The sequence below is a fragment of the Phyllobates terribilis genome, unplaced genomic scaffold (genome assembly GCF_046119375.1).
Source record: "Phyllobates terribilis strain yellow unplaced genomic scaffold, ASM4611937v1 Scaffold_3__8_contigs__length_932513732, whole genome shotgun sequence".
Classification (NCBI taxonomy): Eukaryota; Metazoa; Chordata; class Amphibia; order Anura; family Dendrobatidae; genus Phyllobates; species Phyllobates terribilis.
The window spans coordinates 313232317-313259066 of NW_027362763.1; the positions used below are offsets into that span (position 1 = coordinate 313232317).

A 26750-nucleotide genomic window follows, 5' to 3' on the forward strand; every position below is an offset into this window, starting at 1 on the left:
AATAATAATACATGGACTGGTCGCCAGCCAGTATGTGTGCAGTCCTGACAGAGGCTTTTATGTGCATGGTTGGTTTGAACCCGAAGTTGAAGAAGATTTTAATATGGGGGAAAGCTGGGATGGACAGAGTGTGTTTAGGTGATACGCCAGTCTAAAGAAATGTGTTTTTAGGGTTCGCTTGAAACTGTGGGTATTGGGAATTAATCGAACTGTCCTGGGTAGTGCATTCCAGAGAATTGGCGCAGCACGCGAGAAATCTTGGAGACGGGAGTGGGAAGTTCGGATTATGGAGGATTTTAGTTTCAAGTCATTTGCAGAACGGAGGGCACGTGTAGGGTGGTAGACTGAGACAAGGGAGGAGATGTAGGGGGGTACTGAAGCATGGAGCGCTTTGTGGGTAAGCGTGATAAGTTTAAAACGAACTCTATAGTGGATGGGCAACCAATGCAATGACTGGCACAGGGAAGAGGCATCTGAGTAGCGGTTGGCGAGGAATATGATCCTGGCTGCTGCGTTCAGGACGGATTGGAGAGGGGAGAGTTTAGTAAGAGGGAGACCGATTAGTAGAGCGTTGCAATAGTCAAGACGAGAATGAATAAGAGCGACAGTAAGAGTTTTTGCCGAGTCAAAGGTGAGAAAAGTCCTGATTCTTGAGATGTTTTTGAGGTGTAGATGACATGAACGAGCGAGTGATTTGATGTGAGGAGTGAAAGAAAGATCTGAATCAAAAATGACCCCAAGACAGCGGGCTTGTAGCTGGGGAGTAATGGTTGAGCCACAAACGGAGATGGCAATATCGGGGCTTAGCAGCAAAGGGTCTTGGCTTAAGATGCGACATCTTAGGGCACAAAGTATTGGTGCAAAATAGAAATGAGCAAGTTATTTTGCCGGACCCTGGTCCAGCTGCCATTATGGTATTCTGCAGCACCCCGACTGGAAGGTAGGAGGTAGTTAGCAGGGGTATCAGCAGGCAGCCATGCCATACGGACGTGACCACTGGATCACAGTTCTGCAAATCAGTTCTCTTATCTCTAGTGCAAAGTAAACTAATATATGAATTTGGTGCATCTGTACATTTTGTGATGTAAGTTCACACTATCTGTTATTCAGGAATGGTAAGTCTGCCCCAAGGTGCTCTCACTACACATGGCTCCTTGTGATGTGGCTTTTGGATATCTGTTTATTTACACTGCTGTAGCGCATGACATGCGGTAATCATGTCAGATGACTGATGCAATTTTATCTTCTAATTACTATATAAATGCTTACTCTTTTGTACATTGTGTTGATAATCTAGAAAGAATGGGGAGATGGATACTTTTAATAAGTGTATTTAGTTTTTCATTACACTTATGTTCAGCAGACTAGCATTGATACCTCCAAATGGCAGTGTAATAAATGACAGTGAGATGATGACTGAGTGCATATGGTGTAGGCTTGTTGGAGCCAAAAGAGCAAGTGGATACGACTGCAGACAACGCAGGTCATTCCTGCAGCACTCTAAGGAAAAAAATGCTGCTATTGCTGGAATTAAAAAAGCCATCAATGCTACAGTAAGAAATATTATCAAGTGTTCTCAAACTAAATGAAATATACCGGTATTAAGAATTTATTATAATAATATCTTAATTGCAGCACTTTCCATTTCAAAGTGGAACTTACACACACAAAATAATACATTACATTGTACCAAACTCATAGGTCGTTTACATATTAAGAAAAAACGTGCATTTTTCTGGAATAAGACATCGAAGAGATCAAGATATAATTTTATTCAGCTTCCTATGACCTACATGCCCATATAGATTGCTTAGGAGGACTGATCCTACTGACAGATTCCCATAAAATCACCCCTCCCTACATACACACACCTTTTCCCAAAATCTAAATACCGAAATCTAAGAAAATACCTTATTTGGTTTCACAGCATGCGTAATTTTCCTATTAAAATATAAAAATATTTGTGCCATGTGGTAAACAGCAAGACTTTTACATGACATTTAGCAGGCTTTTAGGACTTTTGGAATGAAATTGATTTATCGGATGCCCCCCTGAATTTAGGAGTTGTCTAAGGGCAGTGAGTTGCATCCTACAGTTTGTTGGATACATCGCTAGCTGTGGTTCAACTGTTCACTTGCACAATTCATGACACTATTTCGTTTTGCATCACAAATCTGTACTATTCTTGGAAAATCTATATTATGGCTTGTTTCATTTTTATGCAAGTGTAAAACTAAAAATATATGTAACATCATGTAACTGTCATTGTTTTATCAGGTTTTTTTTATTTTGGTCCCTTGCATGTTACTACACAGTTGAATATACACTACTCAAAAAAATAAAGGGAACACTCAAATAACACATCCTAGATCTGAATGAATGGAATATTCTCATTGAATACTTTGTTCTGTACAAAGTTGAATGTGCTGACGACAAAATCACACAAAAATCATCAATGGAAATCAAATTTATTAACCAATGGAAGCCTGGATTTGGAGTCGCCCCCAAAATTAAAGTGGAAAAACACACTACAGGCTGATTCAACTTTGATGTAATGTCCTTAAAACAAGTCAAAATGAGGCTCAGTATTGTGTGTGGCCTCTACGTGCCTGTATGACCTCCCTACAACGCCTGGGCATGCTCCTGATGAGGTTGCGGATGGTCTCCTGTGGGATCTCCTCCCAGACCTGGACTAAAGCATCCGCCAACTCCTGGACAGTCTGTGGTGCAACGTGACGTTGGTGGATGGAGCGAGACATGATGTCCCAGATGTGCTCAATCGGATTCAGGTCTGGGGCGGGTCAGTCCATAGCTTCAATGCCTTCATCTTGCAGGAACTGCTGACACACTCCAGCCACATGAGTTCTGGCATTGTCCTGCATTAGGAGGAACCCAGGGCCAACCGCACCAGCATATGGTCTCACAAGGGGTCTGAAGATCTCATCTCAGTACCTAATGGCAGTCAGGCTACCTCTGGTGAGCACATGGAGGGCTGTGCGGCCCTCCAAAGAAATGCCACCCCACACCATTACTGACCCACTGCCAAACCGATCATACTGAAGGATGTTGCAGGCAGCAGATTGCTCTCCACGGCATCTCCAGACTCCGTCACGTCTGTCACATGTGCTCAGTGTGAACCTGCTTTCATCTGTGAAGACCACAGGGCGCCAGTGGCGACTTTGCCAATCCTGGGGTTCTGTGGCAAATGCCAAGCGTCCTGCACGGTGTTGGGCTGTGAGCCCAACCCCCATCTGTGGACATCGGGCCCTCACACCACCCTCATGGAGTCTGTTTCTAACCATTTGTGAAGACACATGCACATTTGTGGCCTGCTGGAGGTCATTTTGCAGGGCTCTGGCAGTGCTCCTCGTGTTCCTCCTTGCACAAAGGCTTACGTAGCGGTCCTGCTGCTGGGTTGTTGCCCTCCTACGGCTTCCTCCACGTCTCCTGGTGTACTGGCCTGTCTCCGGGTAGCGCCTCCAGCCTCTGGACACTACGCTGACAGACATAGCAAACCTTCTTGCCACAACTCGCCTTGATGTGCCATCCTGGATGAGCTGCACTACCTGAGCAACTTCTGTGGGTTGTAGAGTCCGTCTCATGCTACCACGAGTGTGAAAGCACAACCAACATTCAAAAGTGACCAAAACATCAGCCAGAAAGCATTGGTACTGAGATGTTGTCTGTGGTCCCCACCTGCAGAACCACTCCTTTATTGAGTGTGTCTTGATAATGGCCAATAATTTCCATCTATTGTCTATTCCATTTGCACAACAGCATGTGAAATTGATTGTCAATCAGTGTTGCTTCCTAAGTGGACAGTTTGATTTCACAGAAGTTTGATGTACTTGGAGTTATATTCTGTTGTTTAAGGGTTCCCTTTATTTTTTTGAGCAGTGTACTTTTCACTAGGTAGCTCCTGTCTCCTAATCTCTTCTTTGAGGGGAAATATTTTGTGGACGATATGTCTCAAAGTTTTGGTGGTTAAATTTGCTTAATGCTCCTTTTCTTATATTGCAAATTAAACATGGACTTCTGATTTGGTTCTTATTGTTTAAAAGTCAATTGTTTTCGCTATAAAGCTTGGCACTTGTGGACCTTTGAGTTTATTGATTCAACTCTTTTAAACTCTTTACGGCTGACTGAATCTAAAAGGGAATGTGCACACTGTTTTGTTTTTGTTTTTCTCAGGTTTTGGAGCGGAGACTCTAAAGAAAACTTGTGTTTTTTTTAATTCTTTGTAGTTTTTGTAGAATTTTTGCCCTAAAAACTCCTGAAATAAAACGCAATGTGAACATACCATAAAGGCATGTGCTCACAATGTCTTTGTCAGGAGGGTCATCTCCAAAACCTTTCTGAAAAATCTCTTAAACATTAAAAAGAATGAACATATGCGCTGCAATGTCGGAACAACTTGCAGTGTATATGTTCATTTTTTTTTTTTACTTTAACCCCTTCAGGTTTTGAGAGTCGCAAAGCAATTAAAGAAGAAGTTGCCTGACCACAGCGTCATTAAGAAAATGGCACACCCAACAAGTTTTCCCAGGTGTAGGCGCTTCAGGAAAATGCTTTATGACGTTTTTTTGAGGCTTTCACTCTATACTGTTTTATTATAAGACTATTTGTCCTTTCCTCAAGCACAACACCCTCTACCAGCAGTGTGTCAGTTTTTCTACATGTGAAATGTAATTACGAGTATATGCATTATATTCCCCCCTCCAAACCCACTTTAATTTAATTTTCTCAAAGCAGGGCTGTGGAGTCGGTAAGCCAAACCTCTGACTCCTCAATTTCAATGACACAGACTCCACGACTCCGACTCCCTCATACATGGCTCATGGTTAAGTGATAAATTTACTGTAGCACAGATTCATCTCAGCTAAAAGTCTAGACCCTTAGATCAGGAATAGGACAGACATTTATAGGACATTTCATAACTTTCCCAAATTCTTAAGAAAAAAATATTCCCCACAAACTGCATTCAACTACTGTACCCAATTTATTATATATTTTAGGAGTTGGAGTCTGTGCATTTTATACCGACTTTGATTCAGACTCCACCAACATGGACACCGACTCCACGGCTCCAACTCCACAGCCCTGGTTTAAAGGGGATCTGTTAGTAGGATCATCCCTCTTAGGCTGTATAGGCATGTAGGTCATAGGAAGCTGAATAAAGTGCTACCTTGTTATATGTGATCCAATGTCTTATTCCTAAGAAATCCATGTTTTCCCTTTTATGTAAATGAGCTATTCGGGGCTGTGGGCCAGACACTGATCTACATGAGAATCTACAGCCAGAGATTATTTTAAATAAAAGAGGGAGTTACCAGTGCAAGACAAGTAACTAACACAGAATAGTAGAACTGAACTTTGTCGTCTTACAAACACATTTGTTGCTGCTCTTACATCTCTGCTGTATTGCAGCCCTGTCTGCCTGTGAGCTGGAGGCTGAAGCTGAGAGGAAGCTGCAGATGTGTGAGGTATAATCACACACAGCTCTGCAGTGAGATCAGGATTGCAGAGAGCGGCCATTACATATCACACTGGTAGCCCCCCTTTCTATTTAAAAGAAGCTCTGGATGCTGATTCTCCTGCAGATCAGTGTCCGGCCAATAGTCCTGAAAAGCTCACATTTAACATACATATAAGAAAAACGTTGATTTCTCTGGAATAAGACAATGAATTGCAGATGTTAAGGTATCGTTTTTATTCAGCTTACTATTACCTGCATGCCCATACAGTCCTGCTCATCGTTATTGGCACCCATGAACGTTACGTTCATAATGTGGAATATCTCCTGAAAAAAAATTAATCGAGTGAAAGTTTTTTTGTATAGACCACTCGTGGTAAATACAAAAGGGCAAATGATAAACAATTTAAAACCTAAGGCTTGCTGTGACACTGGTATTGGCACACTTAACATTAATTTAGTATGGAAACACATTTTGACTCGACTGTGGTAAATCTCAAGAGTTTCTCCTGTGATCGTCTGTGCCCATGGGACATGAATTGGCCAATGAATGATGACTTCACTGGTTTAAAAAGCCGCATGGTAGGTCCTGTTTCTTTGTCACAATGGTGAAGACAAAGGAGCTGTCTGAGGACATCAGAACTGCTATTATTAGCAAACACATGACTTCCAAAGGATATAAGGCCATCTCCTAAGACCTTGGCATCCCAGTTTCAACAGTGCGCAATGTTATTAACAGCTTTGCCCAGCATGAAACTGTCAAGAACTTCCCTAGACTTGGGGGAAAGTGGAAAATTGACAAGCATTGTCTTTGAAGATTGGTGCGAATGGTGGAAAAAAACACGTCAAACATCCAAAGACCTGAAGGCCAACCTGGAACAGTCTGGAGTCATGGTTTCAACAAGTACCATACGCTGCACACTAAACCAGGCAGAGCTTTATGAGCGAAGGCCAAGGAAGAAACCATTGCTGCAGAAAAGACATAAAAAGGAATGACTGATATTTGCCAAAGAGTACCTTGACAAACCACAATCCTGGGAAAATGTTCTGTGGACAGATTATTATTTATTATTATAGCTCCATTTATTCCATGGTGCTTTACTAGATGAAACAAAAATAGAGCTTTTTGGTAATGCAAAGCAACAGTTTACAACAATGAAGTTTATAAGGAAAAGAACAACTTACCAACAGTTAAGCATTCTTGAGGATCCATAATTCTGTGGAGTTTCTTTGCTGCGTCTGGTACTGGAGACCTTGACCGTATCACAGGAATCATGAAATCAGAGAATTATCGAGAGATTTTAGGGGAAAATGTCCTACCGAGTGTAAGAAAACTTGGTTTGAGTCGAAGATCATGGGTCCTCCAGCAACACAATGACCCAAAGCACACATCCAAAAGTACACAGGAATGGCTGAAAAAGAAAAAATGGACTGTTTTAAAATGGCCAGCAATGAGTCCTGACCTCAATCCCATTGGAAATCTTTGGGGAGAGCTGAAATCTGCCATTGGGAAAAAGAACCCTGTAAACATTCAAGAGCTTGAACAAACTGCAAAGGAAGAGTGTGAGAAAATTCCAGCTGAGAAGTGAAAGAAGCTTATAGATGGCTACAAGAAACGTTTGGAGGCTGTCAGCAATGCCAAAGGGTGTGCAACCAAGTATTATTTAGGGTTGCCTTTATTGCTGCACATTCTGTTTATTCTGTTTCTTCTTTGTTTTTCAACTTCCATATTGCAATTTCAATGTTTTATTGTTGTATTACTTTGGACCACTAATTAAAAAATCCTGAGGATATAACTTTAGTACAGTAACATTTATTTCTGAAGATATTGTACAGTCTGTGAAAAAAAATGGAGGGGTGCTAATAATGCTGACCAGCGCTGTAAAGACTTCTTAGGAGAGTTGATCCTATTGACGGGAAGCAATCTGCCAGTTAAAGGGAATCTAACACTTTTTGCATTGTGCTTGAGAGTAGAAGCCTAAAATAGAACCTATGGACTGGTTTGTTGTAATGAGACTACTGTTTTGTAAATTGGTCAGCTTCACTGGGAAGTTAAATTACCTATGTCTTTTTATAACTGTCACTTGCTTTGATTCTTGAAATTTATTATGCTTACATCATTGTGACATTTGCTGTAAATTAATTTCTTCTGTTGTCTAGACCTGTTTCTCTCTGCGTTATTTTTAGAATCAATGAAGAAAACAAAATGACAAATCACTGAAGAAGAAAAAAAAAATCTGTGACTTGCATTGCTCATTACTTGTCTAAGGCTATGTGCCCACGTTGCGGACCTGAAGCATATTTTTTACGCTTCTCCCTGGCGGGAAAATCGCATGCGGATATTACATGCGGTTTTCCCGCCAGGTAGAAGCGTTTGTGAGGCGTCTTTGCATGCATTTCCGCATGCGGGTTATCAAGCACTTCTCCAAGCATCACTTGGAAAAGTGCTTGACAACTTGTTCAGAATGGTAAAAAATAAAAAAATAAACTTTATACTCACCTTCTGATGCATTCTCTGCCCCGTCCGGAGGCTTGAGCGGCTCACGCTGTTGTGTGCAGGACCTGCGGTGACGTCATTGAGTCATGTGGTGGGTCACATGACTCAATGACGTGGCAGGTCCTTCAGACAACAGCGCGACGGAGGGAAAACATCAGACGATAAGTATAAACTTTATTTTTTCTTTTTTTTACAGGTTCTTTGGTACCCAGGTCTGGATGAGAGTCTCCTCTCATCCAGACTTGGGTACCATCCGCACATTGATTGCGCTGCGCTTCCGCAAAATTAATGAACATGCTGCGGATTTTTGACCGCAGCATATACGCTGCGGAAAAATCCGCAGCATGGGCATTGACATTGCGGAATGCCATTGGGGACCATGGGGTGCGGATATACATGCGTTTTTCAAGCGTTTACGCTGCGGAAATTCCGCAGCATATACGCTTGAAAAACGCTACGTGGGCACACAGCCTAAGGCTGAGTTCACACGATGCGTTTTTCATGCGTTTCCGCGGCGTTTTTGCAGTTGCGTAAACGCCGCGGAAAAGCATGAAAAACGCATGGTAGAAGGGCAACAATGTTCCCCAATTGAAATCCGCATGTGCTGTGCCCATGATGCGGATTTTTCCGCAGCGTTTACGCTGCGGTCAAAAATCCGCAGCATGTCAATTAATTTTGCGGAAACGCTGCTCTTTTGCCGCCATTGACTTGCATTAGACCGCATGGAATCCGCATCACTGTATATGTTGATGCGCTTTTCATGCGGTCTAATGTGCGGATGGTACCCGGGTGTGGATGAGAGGACTCGCATCCAGACCCAGGTACCATTAAAAAAAAAAGAATAAAACAAAAAATATATATATTCTCACCTTCTGACGGCCCGCGCTGCGTCCTGCCGGCTTCCCGCGCACTTCGGGGTTGAATGAAGGACCTTCGCTGACGTCAGAGTCATGTGACGGGTCACGTGACGCTGACGTCGGAAGGTCCTACAGTCTTCACTGCCGACAGCCGGGACCGATGAAGCAGGACACTGGGGGCCATCAGAGGGTAAAGTATAGATTTATTTTTTATTTTTTGACATCACACACTATATAAATCCATGCCGGTTGCATGGATTTATATAGTGTAAAGTTGACAAGCACTTTCCAAGTGATGCTAAAATCGCTTGGGAAGCGCTTGTCAACCCGCATGCGGAAATGAAAGTGAAGACCGCTTCATTTCCGCATGTCCCTGGCAGGAAACCGCATGTACAATCCGCATGCGTTTTTTCCTGCCAGAGAGATGCAGAAACGCTCAGGAAAAAATCCTGAGCATTTCTGCATCGTGTGCACATACCCTTAAAGGGAATTGTTACCTCCCTGGGTGATATCAGACCTCTACTATGGCCATATAGGGTATGGAAAAGAAAATCTATACTTACATGTATGGTTCATAGTATAGTAGAGTTCTGAGAAATCTGGTTTTATAAAGTCTGTTTTCCAACGGCTTGGCATCCGGGGGACGCCAAGCAAACCCCTCCTATCTGCTTACTATTCCCCTAAATCGCCACCTCTGTGCTAAATTACCATATCCCCCCCCTCCCCTGCTCGTCACAGGGCCCCGTGACTTGCCCTGCTGTGCCTCCCCTCCCATGCATGCGCAAAGCACCGCTCCCATGGAGTGAGCTTTGTTTCCCTCCGGCCCCATTTGGCTGCGTACTGCGCCGCAGCCTTGTATTGCTCAGGCGACGGTGAGTTACTGAGACTTCTGCTCCACTGGCAGTACGCAGCCAAACGGGACCGGAGGGTAACAAAGCGCGCTCCATGGGAGCGGCGCTTTGCGCATGCGCGGGACGGGAGGCAGAGCAGGGCACGTCACAGGGTCCTGTGACGTGCAGGGCAGGGAGGGGGAATATGATAATTTAGCATAGAAGTGACGATTTAGAGGAATAGTAAGCAGATAGGAGGGGTTTGCTTGGTGTCCCTTGGACCCAAGCATCTGGAAAACAGACTTTATAAATCCAGATTTCTCTGCAATCAGACATCTGCTATGGGCCATACAGGTTAAGTATAGATTTACTTTTCTATCACCTGTATGCCCATAGTAGAGGTCTGATATCACCCAGGGGAGTGACAGATTTCCTTTAAAGTGCATGTATTGCTGTGATATAATAATTAGTGGAAAAAATGATTTTTTTTAATTTGAGGACAACCCTTTCTTACTCAATATGTTCACCTTTATAAAATAACAGCGGTGTTGGCACTGGCTCTCCCGGGGATTGTGTGTCATTGTTGCCTTGCGGCCAATCAGTGCTGGCTTCACTCTTCCTCTCCTTTGGACAAATAAGACATCCTAAGGTTCTCTCATTTCCTCATGGTGTAAGTTATGTCCATATGAGTGCAGAATGAAGCCAGAGCTGATTGGTCGCAAGGATCGTGTGATATGTCAATGTCACGCGATCCTCGGGAAGGCCAATGCAGGTATAGGTGGTGTTATATTACTGGATGAAAAAAACATAAGGGTTGTCAGAGTAGCGGACAAGCCCTTTAAAGGGAATGTGTTATCAGAAAATGGCCTATTGTTTAACTCAGGTTTTGATGTTTATTTATTTTTTTTTTATACAAACAAATTCTGGACTTTTTTTTTTTTATTATATCGCTATATCAAACATCAGTAACCTTGCAATTGTCACACTGGTCACTAGGCCTTTCACCGCTGCAGTGGTGCTACTAACGGAAGGTCCCTGCACTTAGTATTATACTTGCCACCTCCCATCTTCTGGTCTTCCTGGCTCCGCTCCTGTCCCACGCAACCATCTTATGACCGCAACTTCAGACTGACCGGAAGTCAGAGATAACGGTCACAAGCTCTCAGTGTAAGTCTGAGAGCCTCGTTCTGGCCTCATTCTGGCTCTCATGGACACTGACATTGGCTTGTGACTTCCGGATTGCTCAGCAGCAAACGAAGACGGGACTTCTGGTAAGTATAAGACTAAATGCAAGGAACTTAGATTAGCGGCACAGCTCCAACACAGAAATAAAAAAAAAATGCTGAAGTGTAGCTTTAATTTTTATTTTTTTTTTTACAAAAAAAATAAAAATCACCATAATTGTACTAACCTGGAGAATCATGTTGCTGGGTAATTTTTAATGCAAAAGTGAATGACGTAGAAACAAAATGGCAGCACTGTGGGGTTTTTTCCACCATCTCACCCCACTTGGAAACTTTTTTTTATAAATTTTTGGTATTGTAAAATGAATAGCGTCATTCAAAACTACCACTCTGCCTCCAAAAATCAGTTTTCATATGGTTCCACTGACTTAAGAAAGAATAAAAAGTTATTTCTTTGAAGAAGGGGATAGAAAATGGTGGCAAAATAAAAAAAAAAAAAAAATGTATTGGTCCTGTAAGGTTTAAAGAGCGCATGTCAACAATATGCCAAAATGTTTATGCCAGTGATTGCTTGTCTCTGTCCTCTTATGCTGTTCCCATTATAAATGACAGAGCGATGCCTGTTTTCATGAGTTGTGGTGCTGATGGTCGATTTTTTTTTTTTTTTTAAAGACATGCGAGCAACAACAAATTAGCAATTGTCATTGTTTGACCACTGCACAAGTTTATAATAATCATTCAAAAGTCTCATGTAAAAGGCCTAACATTCATTTTATTTCATATTTTATATTTTCTTTTTTTTAAAGAAAAGTGCACACTCAAAACTTTTATTTACTTAACATAATAAACAGAGCAGATACTTGCCCTCCCCAGGTCCAGCACTGTCTCTCTGCGGTTGCCCAGTCTTTGTTTTGGCTACATTGGTGACGTGTTGACAGCATGCATCACTACTACAGCAAATCACTGAGCTCAGTGACTTGAGCCATCTACCTTCGCTTAGCCACTGATCTTTAAATGTTTGGGGTCCAGTTTTCTTAACAAGGAAAAGCCCTTTAAAGCACCACTCCAGCATTTTTTTTAATTTTACCTCTGGAGTAGTGCGTATAATCTATGGCCTGCACCTACTGTCATACTTGTCACCACTGCCTTCAGTCTCCAGCTGTTTGTAACCTGCCGGATCGCTCCTGTGTTCACTGGGTGAGGTGGTGGTCACTTTTCAATGCGAGTCTGAGAGCCTCGTTCTGGCTCTCATAGACTTGCATTGAGAGCTCGGTACCATTACTTCCGACTTCAGTCAGAAGTTTCAGTCGCAAAATAGTGCCACAAAACAGGAGCGGCTTCGATAAAAGGTGAAGACACCAAGACTACAGCCAGAGACCTTAGATTGGAAGCACCACTCCAGCGCTAAAAAAAACTGCTGGAGTGGGGCTTTAAGTATGTCTATATGAAATGACTGAGTTTGAATATAAAGGCCCATTCACATTAGATGTTTTTCACCATGCAGCAATAACCACATCAAAGACTGCATATAAAACCGCATGTGTTCTATTGCAGATTGCTGCTTTTTTTGCAGTGTAATTACAGGATGAGCAGTTGCTTGATGCAGGAATTGCTATGGTTTTTGAGATGTAATCACTGCATCTCAAAACTGTAGCTATTCACTATAAAATGTTTGCTTTGTTACTCATGGATTTTAATGGAGTGCTGTCCATAAAATCTCATATAAATGCATTCTAAACACTTTACATGATGTGTTCCTCCAGCAAACCCTGTGAAACTTTCAGATGCTGTTGCAGCTGATTTGTTTTCAAGCAAAAAATGTGAAATATGCATTATATATTTTTTTTTGTATACTATACCGGAGAATCTGTACCCCTACACAATACTAACTTAGTTTGATGTTAATAGCCATAACAGCGATAACGGTCACTGGTTCACAGAAGGAAAAAAAACTAGACTCTAGCCAAATTTCCCAATTCCTCTGGAGTATGTCTTAGTTTTAGGTATCTGAACATTGTAATTTGTGTTGCATTTAGCTGTATAATTGTTGCCCAAATGTACACCTTGTCTACAACCGGCATTGTCATACCTCTGCTGCCACAAGCCTATGTAATTAAGACTAATTGCTCTTGATCTAACGAAAGCCCGGGTGAGCAAGGACAGGAGAATTCTTATAGTAATTATTTTGCAAGGATATTTTTTTTTAGTTTTCCCTGTGTTTGGAGACTTCCTGGACCTTACTAGATTTGCAACCTGCTGCATGCCATATTCTGTTCCAGTTAAAGCGCACCTGTCAGCAGGATTGTGCTCCGTAAACTACATACACTGTCAGGTGGGCACCATTACACTGATTAATATGATACCTTGGTTGATGAAATCCGTCCAGTGGTTCTTGTGTAATCTTTACTTTCAGTTTGGAGATAATGATATGCTCGTGCTCCGTGGCAGCCTGTGGGGGTGGGGGGGAGGGGCACTCTATCTGGTGCTCTGCTTACATTTTAATCTGTATGCTCTTATGACAGCTCACTGTGCCTTCACTGACCTGCTTCCTATTTTACATAATGTATCTAGTAGTGCGGGGCTAGGTAAAATAGGAGGCAGGTCAGTGAAGGCACAATGAGATGCCATAAGAGCATACAGATGAGTATGTAAGCAGAGCACCTGATAGAGCCCACCCCACAGGCTGCCCCGGAGCACGAGCATATCATTATCTCCAAACTGAAAGTAAAGATTACACAAGAACCACAGGATGGATTTCATCAACCAAGGTATCATTTTAATCAGTGTAATGTCGCTCACCTGACAGTGTATGCAGTTTACTGAGCACAATCCTGCTGACAGGTACGCTTTAAAGGAAAAGCAGTTGGAACAGGTCGTAATTGTGTAGTTCATCAATGTCTAATGTTGTGTAACAGCAGCGTTCATTGACAAGTGGTCTTCTCATATTGTGTCGTACAGCAGTAGCCAGGGCTACAAATGGCTGTTGTATAAACTTGACAAGTCCGTTATCAGCAATACACAGGATAGGAGATAACTTGTTAATCGGTGAGTGTTCAACTGCTGGAACCTGCATCGGTCAGCAGAGCCAGAAACTTTTATCCCTGTTAGAATAGAGCGGCAGTGCCCATGTGCGACCGTCCCCTTCCATACATTGCCTACGTGGCTGCTGAGCTCTGTGCTCGTTTTTTCCAGCAGTCCCATAGACTGTGAATGGAGCAGCAGATGGGCATCCGACCTGCTGCTCCATATTGTAACAGGGACAAAAAAAAAGCTCCAGATTGGTGATAAAAAATTTCAGATCTTCAGGTCCATGCGGATCCCACCGATCAGCAAATGATCACTCAGGTGATAACAACATGTTTTAACAGAACAACCCCATTAGGCATAATAGCAAATGTGAGTCACCATATTTTATCTGTTTGCCTTCAAAGCTCCTAAAATTGAAGTTTGGACGTGTCAATTCGCGCTCTAGTCGCTGCAGATGGCTCATCAATATTTTGTCAGCAGAAAGCATATAATTGAATGTATTTGTTAATTGTATTCTTCAGATCTGTGTTTAAGCATCATTCTCTGCTTGAAATACTGTAAAAGAGCGTTTCAATGCAATACCCTGTCTCAACTGGAAATGTTACAAGCCTGGCAGCATAGTATTGTACTGCCAATACTCTGGTTCTGCTCTTGTTTTTTCACAAGCTGCGGGCTGTAAAGAACTGCCAGTTATGTAACTATTTCTTACATTGTAAAGGGAATCTGTCAGCAGGATTTCACCTAACAAACTATTTATATGAGTGTGTAGCTCTTTCAAAGAAAAGCCCAGCAATACCTTTACATGGCCAGTCCATTACTGAGAAATCAGTGTTTGAATTGATATACAAATGAGGCTGAAGTACTATTTGTAGATCTGAAGCCTCTGTCACTCCAGCTCTATTTCCCTGCCCAGTGATGCCTCCTGCTAAGAGATTCCCTTTAAATACTCTGTATTATTGAGCCCATTGAGTTTAAATTTCCTCTAATCTAATGTGAGGATAAAATAGTGGTAGTGATGACTTCAGAAATTTTCCTGGACCTTCATTTCAGTTTTTGGACCCAGGAACTCAAGAACATCAGGGCAACAGGATGCATTGTTGGTATCCTGTATGCAGGGATGGGTATTGGCTAGGTATGACTGATAGCATGGCTAAGTGAATCAGGCTGTGTGGTTTCTACTAAATAAGGTTTGACATTTTTCTGTCATTAGGTTTATGCTTTCTTATAGAAGCTGCAGCTCATGAATACTGAGGATTTTAGAATTGAACCTCCAAAATGCTTCCCTCACCACCCCTTACTTGTAATTAATGGAGACCTAGTGGGGCAGTGGGTGCACCTGCTGGACAAAGGTAGCCTGGATAACTTATACCAGCAAAACAACAGTATGTGGTCATACCAGCTGCCCCTTCTTGTAGCATATACCAGACCCCTAAGCCAGTCTGTATCCAGCTCTATAATAGGTAGATGTATGGTGTTGATCTGTCAGATCTAGTGCCAAGACCATGTTATTCCATGTGGAAATAGGGATGCTTGGTACAAGAAATTGTACATTATATAATGCACACGTGCTATAGTGAAGTAATGGGGTATGTTTCTGTTCCAGAAGATGCAGGAAAGTCCTAATATTTGTGGACTAGAAAGGTGGGATGGGGCAGTACTTTTGGACCCCACATGCATTGTACTAGGACAACATTTTTCAGGTGAAGTTCTGCAAACTGCAAAGAAGGGAAGCATCTAACAAAGGTGCAGAAGTGCTCTCACCTCACACAGCCGGGACTTAGGAATAAAAGATGACTTCAGAATATGACTTTTTCCTAGAATTTTGTTTTGTAGCTAAAGCTCCTTTTGTTGATTTACCCTGAGATAATATGCACAACTCATACATATATCCAATGTAAACTTTAGATAGGCTGCTCAATTACGCTGTTCAACCGGAAGAGTACGTCCTGCGCATCCGTGTGTCCAGCGTGAATGGCAGGCACATGCTCTGTGGAAAGCGCCCTTAGCAGGGCACCTCAGTACGGAGAAGCAAGTAAAGCAGTGATCTATGTAGGCACTTGATTTCTTGGTCATAAACCTATTGCTTTCAACATAGAAAGGGAGTTGCTGAGGATAGCAGTAACCTCAGGAGGAAGAGTTTTTTTATTACGTTTTCTGGGCGGGTGAAAGCACTTAGTACCTCATTTGCATATTGCCAAAATCTTGGATACTTCTGGATTTAGGCAACCAATGGCGGATATAAATGTACCAATATATTTCTTTCACTGACCTACCTGCCCATATGAACTGTGTAGAACAGGGATGTCAAACTCAAACACACAGAGGGACAAAACGGAAACTTGGACAAAGTCACGGGCCAACCAGTATACAGCATAATAGGCCACAAACAGTCCTCCATACAGAATATTGAGCCCCTCATAGTCCTCCAAACAGTATAATGGTCCCACATAGCTTTACATACAGTATAATGGACCCCACATTGTCATCCATACAGAATAATAGGCCCCACATAGGGGTGATGGTTCTGGTGTCGCGGGCCAAATATAATCACCCCATGCTGTTTAGACCTGTTATGGGTTTTCTTTACCCCGCATCTAGAAGTGGGCCTTGAGTCATTATATGCTTAAATCCTCAAGTACACCATTGAGGCAGAAACGCGTTGGGAGGGCTTTTTTCCTATTGGGTTTATATATGTATATAGGTTACACTTGGACACTGCTCTTGTGAGAGTGGGAGATATACAGGGCTTACAAGGAACATCTATTTTTACCCCTCTACTGCAATTTGCTCGTGTCCGTGTTGAGAACCCACCTGAGTCGTCATTTTGGGTGAGCTCGTGATTTTTTTAATGAGCACTGGCACTGTGAGCACTTGATTATCTGGTTTGTGTTTAGATCTTCATAATTATTTTAATATATCTAATAAAAGTTAGGTTTTATATATACTCTTTACTACATACACTTTTTCTATTACATCGCAAGTGGGAGCGAGCCCTAACACAGATGAAGCGCAGAAGGCATACTTTGTACTTCAGTTTTCCATCTGTTTCATCCATTTTACACTGGTCTATTCCTAAGATTGTGGATAAATTAAAGTGTACCTGCTTCAGGTTTTTTTGTGCGTGTGTTTCTACCTGCATGAAAAAACGCAGTGGACATTATGCTCGTTTATAAGAGGGGTGTGTGTGTGTTTTTTGTTTTTTTTCCTGCCAACTTATTTTTGTTACAATGGAGAAAATCTGCAGTAAAAATGCAGAAACAATTGACAGCTGTATTCTTTTTTTTTTTTTTTAATAAAGTTCTACACAGGTCAAGAAAATTGAGAAAAAAACGCAGCATGTGAATGAAATTTTAAGAATCACTCTACCTCCTAATCGCCATGCTCTCTTTCCTGGCTTGCCATGCCCAGTTATTTGTTTTTAGTTTTTTACCTTTTGCCACACATTGTCCAGAAGCTGATTTTTTTTTTCCTTTTTTTATGCAATAATTGACTCTTTTTGGAAGTTTTTGCGCAAATTTGTACCTTTTGTGCTTAGTTTACTTTGAAAACTGGCTGCAATTACACTATAATTTTATTTGGTGTCAATAACTGCATAAATTGGGATACTTAAAGGGAACTCTTATTAACCTGCAGACATGGGGTTAATCTGCAGGTTAATAGCGTTATTAACCTGCCTAACTCTGCAGGGAGAAACTGAACTTCATTCCCCCTGGCAGCATTCTAGCTTCAGTCACGGGGGCTTCGCCGGCGTGTGTTCAGTCACCGCACAGAGCGCCGACTATAACTGCACCCCTGGCCCTGACTGACAGTGGTTCTGTATGGCTGTCAGTCAGGGCCGGGGACACAGTTATAGCCACCACTCTCTATACGCAGAGTGGTAACTGATCCGATGCCGCCCCCGTGACTAAAAACGGAACACTGCCAGGGGGAATAAAGTTAATTTTCTCCCGGCAGCGTTTGACTAAGTGCAGGCTCAGGTTAGTAACGATATTAGCCAGCAGATTAACCCCATATCTGCAGATTAATAGCGTTTTTCTGATGACTGGTTCCCTCTAAGCTACACTTACACCTGCTGATGCGCAGCATTGAACGACTGCTGGTTGGTCACATGTTGGTTGGCTTTTGTTTAATATCCTGTTTACACAGGCAAACCGCACTTCAGCGCCACACCGAACTATCAGTAATAGATCGTTCAGGGTGCCATACGCTGCCGTTTTTCTTTACAATTTCATTCATGTTTATACTGGATGATATGCTGCTGAGAATCAAGAATGATTATCTTTTTGGCAAGCCAAAAGAACAAGTTTTGCTCGTTCGTCGGGTAATCGGCAGCCAGTTTATATTGCGAGATTATCGTGAATGAGCATTCATAGGAATGATAATCACACAGTGTAAATGCACTTTTTTCCTGGTTAATCATGGACCACTGTTTCATTGGCATATTGTAAAAAGAAAACCGAGCATCGTACCATTATTGTAATGTAGGGATTTACCTTTAAAATTAATGTCACATGGATGCAGCAATGTGACAGGTAAATAAGCAAAAGGTAGCAAGGAAATCTGCTGACTGCTCAATGCCAAGGCCTTCTGTTCATAAAATGACATTCAGAAGGACACATCTAGTGCTTGTCTTCATTTCTATTTGTTTCCTGGGTTTCGGATATTAGGTAAGCTTTGTATCAGAGCCAGCAGCACTGCGATTTCGTCATTTGCTATATCTTTAGGTAGAAGAAAACTGTGTCTTTGCTCTTGCTATTTCCTCTGTTTTGTAATCCACCTCTGCAACCTGCTTGCATCATCCCTTTGTATTTCACCTGCTTGTGTAATAAGTGTGTATATTTCCAGTTTATGGGTATCTTTATGTGTATAAGTGTGAGCTTTGTGACTATTTCATAAATGGATAGGGTTGGCACTCCTAGAGACAATGTATATATCCTGCTCAGAAGGAATTTCAGAAATTCATAGCAGAAAACCTTCGGCACAGAGGATAAGACAATGAATGAATGTCTGAAATTTTATTCATGAATTTGCCGACCAAAAGGTAGTACAGACAAAAAAATTCTTTCCAACGTTTTGGCCAGTGACCTTTGTCAAGGATTTCTGTAAATCATACAATAAATTGAAAGATAAATAATCTGATCATATTCTCAGAATGATAATTAAAGATATTACATAAAGAAGAAAAGTGACAAAACCTGTCAACATTAAAGGCTATTCATTTATATACATGTTCATCTATAATCACTTCTCAGTAATTCAATATTCAGAATAATCATAGCATCCAGAGTTGAGAAATAATTCTAGAAAGATGTATTTTCTTGCACTCCAAGTATAAAGACCATAACCTCATATCCTTTCCTGAAATCCTTTGATATGGATGGTCTTCTACTATTTTCATGCTATATGATATTATCATATTCGATTTACACATCACAGGGTATCTTCATATTATATTATATCTGTATTCATCTATTCAGGTATACAATAACCATAAAATCACTGATAAACCTGTGTCTTAAATTACTATTTAGTACGTCCAAAAAAATTCTCAATTTGGCGCAAAAAAAATTTTGAGAATCTTTTTTGGGACGTACTAAATAGTAGTTGATCAGTGATGATATTAATTATATACCTTAATAGATATACACAGATATCATATAATATGAAGATATCCTGCGATGTGCAACTGTAAATCGACTATAACTAATATAGAATATGATAATATCATATAATATGAAAATAGTAGAAGACCATCCATATCACAGGATTTCAGGAAAGGATATGAGGTTATGGTCTTTATACTTTGATTACGAGAAAATACATCTTTCTAGAATTATTTCTCGATTCTGGATGCTATAACTCTGAATATTGAATCATTATAGATGAACATTGTATATAAATTAATAGCCTCTATTGACCGGTTTTGCCACTTTTCTTTTTTATGTAATATCTTTAATTATCAATCTGAGAATATGATACAATAAATTGAAAAATAAATAATTGTGTGATTTACAGAAATCCTTGATAAAGGCCACAGGCCGAAACGTTGTAAAGGATTTTTTTGTCTATTACCTTTTGGTCTGCAAATTCATGAATAAAATGTCAGACATTCACTCATTGTCCTCTGTGCCGAAGGTTTTCTGCTACAGACTTCATGACTATTTGTGGCTTTCTGTCTTAGTGAAGTAACTTTACTATGCTTTTCCTTAGGGATGTGACCCACCAAATCATAGTGAAACCCGAACGGTATATGTGGCAAATAGGTTCCCTCAGCATGGCCATTACGTTCCTCAAAAATTTGCAGACAACAGAATAATTTCCTCTAAGGTAAGTTGTTTGACATTGTGTCTCTTGGTGTACATTATAGACAGCGTGAAAGTAAAGGCCCCGTCACACTTAGCGACGCTGCAATGATCCCGACAACGATAAGACCTGTCAGGGATCGTTGCTGCGTCGCTATGTGGTCGCTGGTGAGCTGTCAAACAGGCAGGCTCACCAACGATCAGGGGAGCAGCGACATCGTGGAAAGAATCGTTCCACGATGTCCTGCTGCTGAAGCAGGAGCAGGCTGGTAACCATGGTAAACATCGGGTTACTAGGGGCACACGCGCACCTAGTAACCCGTTGTTTATCATGGTTACCACTCTGCTACAGTGAGCGGGAGGTTACCGCTCACTTTAGCAGGCTCGTAACCATGATAAACAACGGGTTACTAGGTGTGCGTGTGCCCCTAGTAACCCGATGTTTATCATGGTTACCAGCCTGATCGCTGCTCCCGCTGGTCACGCACAGCGATGTGTGCTGACCAGCGGGATGGCAACGACCAAAAAATGGTCCAGGACACTTGGCAGCGATCAGCGACCTCACAGCAGGGGCCTGATCGTTGCAAAGTGTCACACATAGCGACATCGCTGGTGAGGTCGCTGTTGCGTCACCAAAAACGTGACACAGCAGCGATCTCGCTATGTGAGACGGGGGCTTTAGCCTGGTGCCCTCTGCCCTGTGTGTTTGAGTGCTGAGTACATGGAGTAAGCCTTTCTACAGATTGTGTGTTAAGCTCTAAGACATGAGACTTAAGAAAAATCTTTGTAGCTTAGGTAAAGGAATGATGAGTCATCAGTGTGTGAAGGTTCAATCCAGTCCATAATTATCTATTTTTAGGCCTACCTGTTGCTGTGATTTCATAGTCTCTGTGATAAAAGTGCCAATATACTGTACTTTTATTTCAGTAGCATTATGTACTAGAATGTAGCACACTGTCCGTAGTTCAGCAAGATGCAAACATTACCTTTATGTCCACCCTGAGTCAAGGAGACATGACTGGCGGAAAAATCAATGTATTCTGCTACACTAACAAACATAATTTTTGGGTCCATATCACATTCAGCACCTGAGATCTTACCCTTCCAACACACAGCTGAAGTTATATTGAGGCCAGTTTTCCACACTGGCTGTGGGTCTCCTGACCCAAACTACAGCTTCATAGGCGTATATGAAGCTGGTACAATTGAGTCAGGAGACCTGTGACTGAAAATCGTGGTCCGTGCACAAAACAATGTAACTCGGACGTGTGAAGCTGACCTGGCATGGACTTCTATGGAGAACTAACTTCTCCACAGAACTAACGACAAGTGTTCCTGATCAACTGAAGGCACTAGGATACAGGTGTATTATGACAGATCAAACCAACCTTGGGTTAGTTAATGATGATTGTCCTACAGTTTTTCTCTGTAGTAACCTGATAAAATTCTTATGATCAAGCTTCTTACTTTTTCCCTTGTCCAGTATCTCAGGAGCAGTTCTACGCTGCAGCTCACCTACCATTGTTGGGTCGTCATCCAGAGCAGTTATAACCAATGCTGCTCTCTCCCCATAGGTACTTGGCCCTTATCAGATCGTTTGCATAAATGTCATACAAGGAAAAGTGCACCAACAGCAACTATGGAGTGTCCCTATGTATGTGCATAGGGAGAGACCTGTCAGTCATGCATAGCCTGGCAGGGAGACACTGGTGGGGCTCGCCTCAGTTACTAGTCATCCTGTTACTGGCCCCCTGTTAAAGTACGTTTTATCTGAAATGCGTTGAGGAGTGGAACATGAGGTATAAGAGAAAGCTATAGAGAATGTCACGACGAGTTCCCTTTAATGTGCTTTAAATGCTTTCTGTGTAGAAAGCACGGAGTATAAGTGGTGCTGTTCAGAAGCCTAATTAAAAAGGGGGGGGGGGGGGTCTGTGTAACTAAAACAAGGAAGCTGATTTTTAAAGGGAACCTGTCAATAGGATCATCCATGTTAAACTAAAGGTATGGGCAGTATGTTGCTGTCATACTGATTTAATACATACCTTTAGAGTAAAAATATGTAGCCTGGTTTTCGTTAAATCATCATGATAAATTTTGGTTTCCTCAGTTTTTCGGGGTGGGACTGTGGGTAGGGTCTTCGGCTCAGAGGGCTCAGCCACGGCCCCTCCGCTGCCTCTGTTGCATTCATCATCATGCATTCATTTAAATTTTTGGTTGGCGCCGTCTTAGCTGTGGACGGTGCTCTCTCTGATGGCGGTCTTCATGAAAATGGCGCATGCGCAGCTGACCTCCTTTGGTCTTCAGGAAAATGGTGCCATACGTGGTGCATGTACAGACTGATATCTCTGTTCAATTCATTTATTTTATATATTGGGTCGCCCATAAAGTTTTAAAAAGCTTTTGGGGACTTTACAATGTTTGAGTATTATTTTCTATTTATTTTAACATGATTTCCCCTCTAACTAGGACTGGTATATTAGGACTGGGACCCAGCAGCTGCTGCTCCCACCCTGCACCCAGTGATCACATGGCTGTTGGGTTCATAGGAGGTTGCGCTGTTGGCGCTTCAAATTAATGTGTATACTGCGATAGGGAAGGCAGAGACGGTAATAAAGGATTTATGCCTCCTTATGGGGACAGATACCTTCCTTATGGGGACAGACTCCTCCCCTCTTCCTCAGCTGCATGATCACATCCAGCTGCTCTAATATATAGTGACATTTTAGAAATATCCCGGTGATCTGGAAGCGGTTAGAAAGAAAGATGAGCTACAGCTATAAGGGTATGTGCACACTGTGCGGATTTGCTGCAGTTTTGACGCTGCCCTTTTATGCAGCATCAAAACCGCATCGACCAGATGTTACAGCGTAGTGGATGGGATTTGTAGAAATCACATGCCCACTATGCGTTTTTGTGCACCAAGCGGAAACTGACATGAGGCGCGTCTTTCCGGACTGCAGCATGTCAATTTCTCTTGCGGAAACGCATGCAGATGTTCCCCATAGACTTGCATTAGATGAGGGAAATCCGCATGTGTAAAAACCGCATGTTTGTTTCAATAGCATTTCCACAACGGAAATGCACACAAAAACGCTACATGATGATCAATAAAGTTTGTTTAAAAAAAAATATTCTCTAATTTCAACATGAAGGCATGAAAAACGCATGCATAAAAACACGGCAAAACCGCATGTAAAAACCGCAAGTAACCTAATTTGCATATTAGGTGCGGAAATGATGCAGAAATTCTGCAGCGTCAAAACCTCAGCTAATCCGGACCGTGTGCACATACCCTAAGTGAAACTTTGTAAGTCAAGTGTTCAAAGCTATATATTTGATAGGATTGTTAAACTATTATGTATATATCTGCAGTATATAATAATAACAACAATTGAGCCCAGAAGAAATAGAATATTATAACAGTATCAGAGTTTTAACTAGGGGTTCAAGTGAGTCTCAAAAAGAGAGAAAACCAAAGGACTCTTTGTCAAAAGAAAAAACCGCGGGATCGGTTTAAATATCAAGATAATTTTATTAGAGCAAAATATTAATACATATAGAGAAATCCACATATGGTGAGAGAAAATATGTTGCTAAAATGTTGACAGCAGTAATGAGTAATGAAAACTCATGGAAACACAGAGGATTCCCTGCCCTCAATCAAAATAGGCAGAAATTCGCCCCCACATACTGATAGGCATGCATAACAGCCTCCAGGACAGCAAAACTTTAAATATAGATAAAGATCAAGATAAGCTTGGCAAAAAACGCCAAGCAGGTGTAACACGGCATAGTATAATATATTAAATACGTGCTGTACCTGGGGACATATCCGCGTTGTGGGGAGAGGGCTGGAGATCCACACAAGCGCCTCGACGCGCGTTTCTCCTTCCGGCTTCGTCAGGAGGCCTCCTGACGAAGCCGGAAGGAGAAACGCGCGTCGAGGCGCTTGTGTGGATCTCCAGCCCTCTCCCCACAACGCGGATATGTCCCCAGGTACAGCACGTATTTAATATATTATACTATGCCGTGTTACACCTGCTTGGCGTTTTTTGCCAAGCTTATCTTGATCTTTATCTATATTTAAAGTTTTGCTGTCCTGGAGGCTGTTATGCATGCCTATCAGTATGTGGGGGCGAATTTCTGCCTATTTTGATTGAGGGCAGGGAATCCTCTGTGTTTCCATGAGTTTTCATTACTCATTACTGCTGTCAACATTTTAGCAACATATTTTCTCTCACCATATGTGGATTTCTCTATATGTATTAATATTTTGCTCTAATAAAATTATCTTGATATTTAAACCGATCCCGCGGTTTTTTCTTTTGACAAAGAGTCCTTTGGTTTTCTCTCTTTTTGAGACTCACTTGAACCCCTAGTTAAAACTCTGATACTGTTATAATATTCTATTTCTTCTGGGCTCAATTGTTGTTATTATTATATACTGCAGATCAGAGGTCTTTGTCTTCCTCTCCTTTTTGGTTAAGTATATATAATCGGGTCAGACTCCACCTTTAGTGGATTCGTTATAGGTTCTCTATTATGTATATATGCTAATGTTGCTATTGTATTATTTATTTCTGCGTATTGAATGTATTTTCTCTTTGTAGTACACAGTGTTGAACTTCATTCCTAAAAACTTATTTGAACAATTCAGAAGAATAGCCAATTTCTATTTTCTCATCATATTTCTGGTTCAGGTAAGACACTTTTTTTATGTGGCCCTGTGATCTTACAATACAATGTACATGTTGTGAGTTTTATATATACAGTGGTGTGAAAAAGTGTTTGCCCCCTTCCTGATTTCTCATTCTTTTACACTTTTGTCACACTTAAATGTTTCAGATCACAAAACAAATTTAAATATTAGACAAGGATAACACACGTAATCACAAAATGCAGTTTTTAAATGAAAGTCTTTATTATCAAGCGAAAAAGAAATCCAAACCTACAAGTCCCTGTGTGAAAAAGTGATTGCCCCCTAAACCTAATAACTGGTTGGGCCACACTTAGCAGCAACAACTACACTCAAGCTTTTGCGATAACTGGCAATGAGTCTTTTACAACGCTCTGGAGGAGTTTTGGCCCACTCATGTTTGCAAAATTGTTGTAATTCAGCCGTATTGGAGGGTTTCAGAGCATGAACCGCCTATTTAAGGTCATGCCAAAGCCTATCAATCGGATTAAGGCCAGGACTTTGACTAGGCCACTCCAAAGTTTTAATTTTGTTTTTCTTAAGCCATTCAGAGGTGAACTTTCTGGTGTGTTTTGGATCATTGTCCGGCTGCATAACTCTTAAGTGTGCTTCAGCTTGAGGTCACGAAGAGACGGCCGGACATTCTCCTCCAGGATTTCTTTGGTAGACAGCAGAATTCATGGTTCCATTTACCACAGCAAGTCTTCCAGGTCCTGAAGCAGCAAAACAGCCTCAGACCATCATACTACCTCCACCATATTTTACTGTTGGTAGGATGTTCCTTTTCTGAGATGCTGTGTTACTTCTACGCCAGATGTAATGGGACTTGCACCTTCCAAAACGTTCTACTTTTGTCTCGTCAGTCCACAGAGTATTCTCTCGAAAGTCTTGGCGTTTATCAAGATGTTTTCTGGCAAAACTGAGAGGAGCAGTTATGTTCTTTTTGCTCAGCTGTGGTTTTCATCTTGGAACTCTGCCATGCATGCCATTTTTGCTTAGTCTCTTTCTTATGGTGGAGTCCTGAACACTGACCTTAACTGAGGCAAGTGAGGCCTGCAGCTCTTTGGATGTTGTTGTGGGGTCTTTTGTGACCTCTTGGATGAGTCGTTGCTGCGCTCTTGGGGTAATTTTGGTCGGCCGGCCACTCCTGGGAAGGTTTACCACTGTTCCATGTTTTCACCATTTGTGTGTAATGATTCTCATTGTGGTTTGCTGGAGTCCCAAAGCTTTAGAAATGGCTTTATAACCTTTTCCAGACTGTTAGATCTCAATTACTTTGTTTCTCATTTGTTCTTGAATTTGTTTGGTTCTCAGCATGATGTCTAGCTTTTGAGGATCTTTTGGTCTACTTCACTTTATCAGCCAGGTGGTAATAAAGTGATTTCTTGATTGAGAACAGGTGTGGCAGTAATCAGGCCTGTGTGTGGCTAGGGAAATTGAACTCGGCTTCCCAAAGATGTGCTAAACCACAGTTAATTTATGTTTTAGTGGGGCGATGGCAATCACTTTTTCACACAGGGCCCTGTAGGTTTGGATTTCTTTTCCCCTTAATAATAAAGACCTTCATTTAAAAACTGCATTTTGTGATAACTTGTGTTATCTTTCTCTAATATTTAAATTTGTTTTGTGATCTGAAACATTTAAGTGCAACAAACATGCAAAAGAATAAGAAATCAGAAAGGGGCAAACACACCACTGTATGCATGTATGTATGTATGTATGTATGTGTATAACTTTTTTACCCAGTATAAGGGCCGATTCGCACAATTACATAGTAGCCGTACTTTCTTGCCTGTATTATGCCCTAAAGGCCCAGCCTGTGGTCTCCCCACTTATACTAACAGCCTCATTGAAGAGCCTGCAGAGCTCTTTTAAGTTCCATGG

At 41.6% G+C, this 26750-nt stretch overlaps 1 protein-coding gene across 6 annotated transcripts in view; it reads left to right on the forward strand.

The window, feature by feature from the left end:
- Positions 1-26750, forward strand: part of ATP11B (ATPase phospholipid transporting 11B (putative)) — a 158466-nt gene that overhangs the window by 10087 nt on the left and 121629 nt on the right. For all 6 annotated transcript variants that reach the window (XM_073674984.1, XM_073674983.1, XM_073674982.1 and 3 more), the window contains exons 2-3: positions 20079-20195; positions 24781-24870. In XM_073674984.1, the coding sequence (XP_073531085.1) occupies positions 20079-20195; positions 24781-24870 (207 nt within the window). The remainder of the gene's footprint in view (positions 1-20078; positions 20196-24780; positions 24871-26750) is intronic.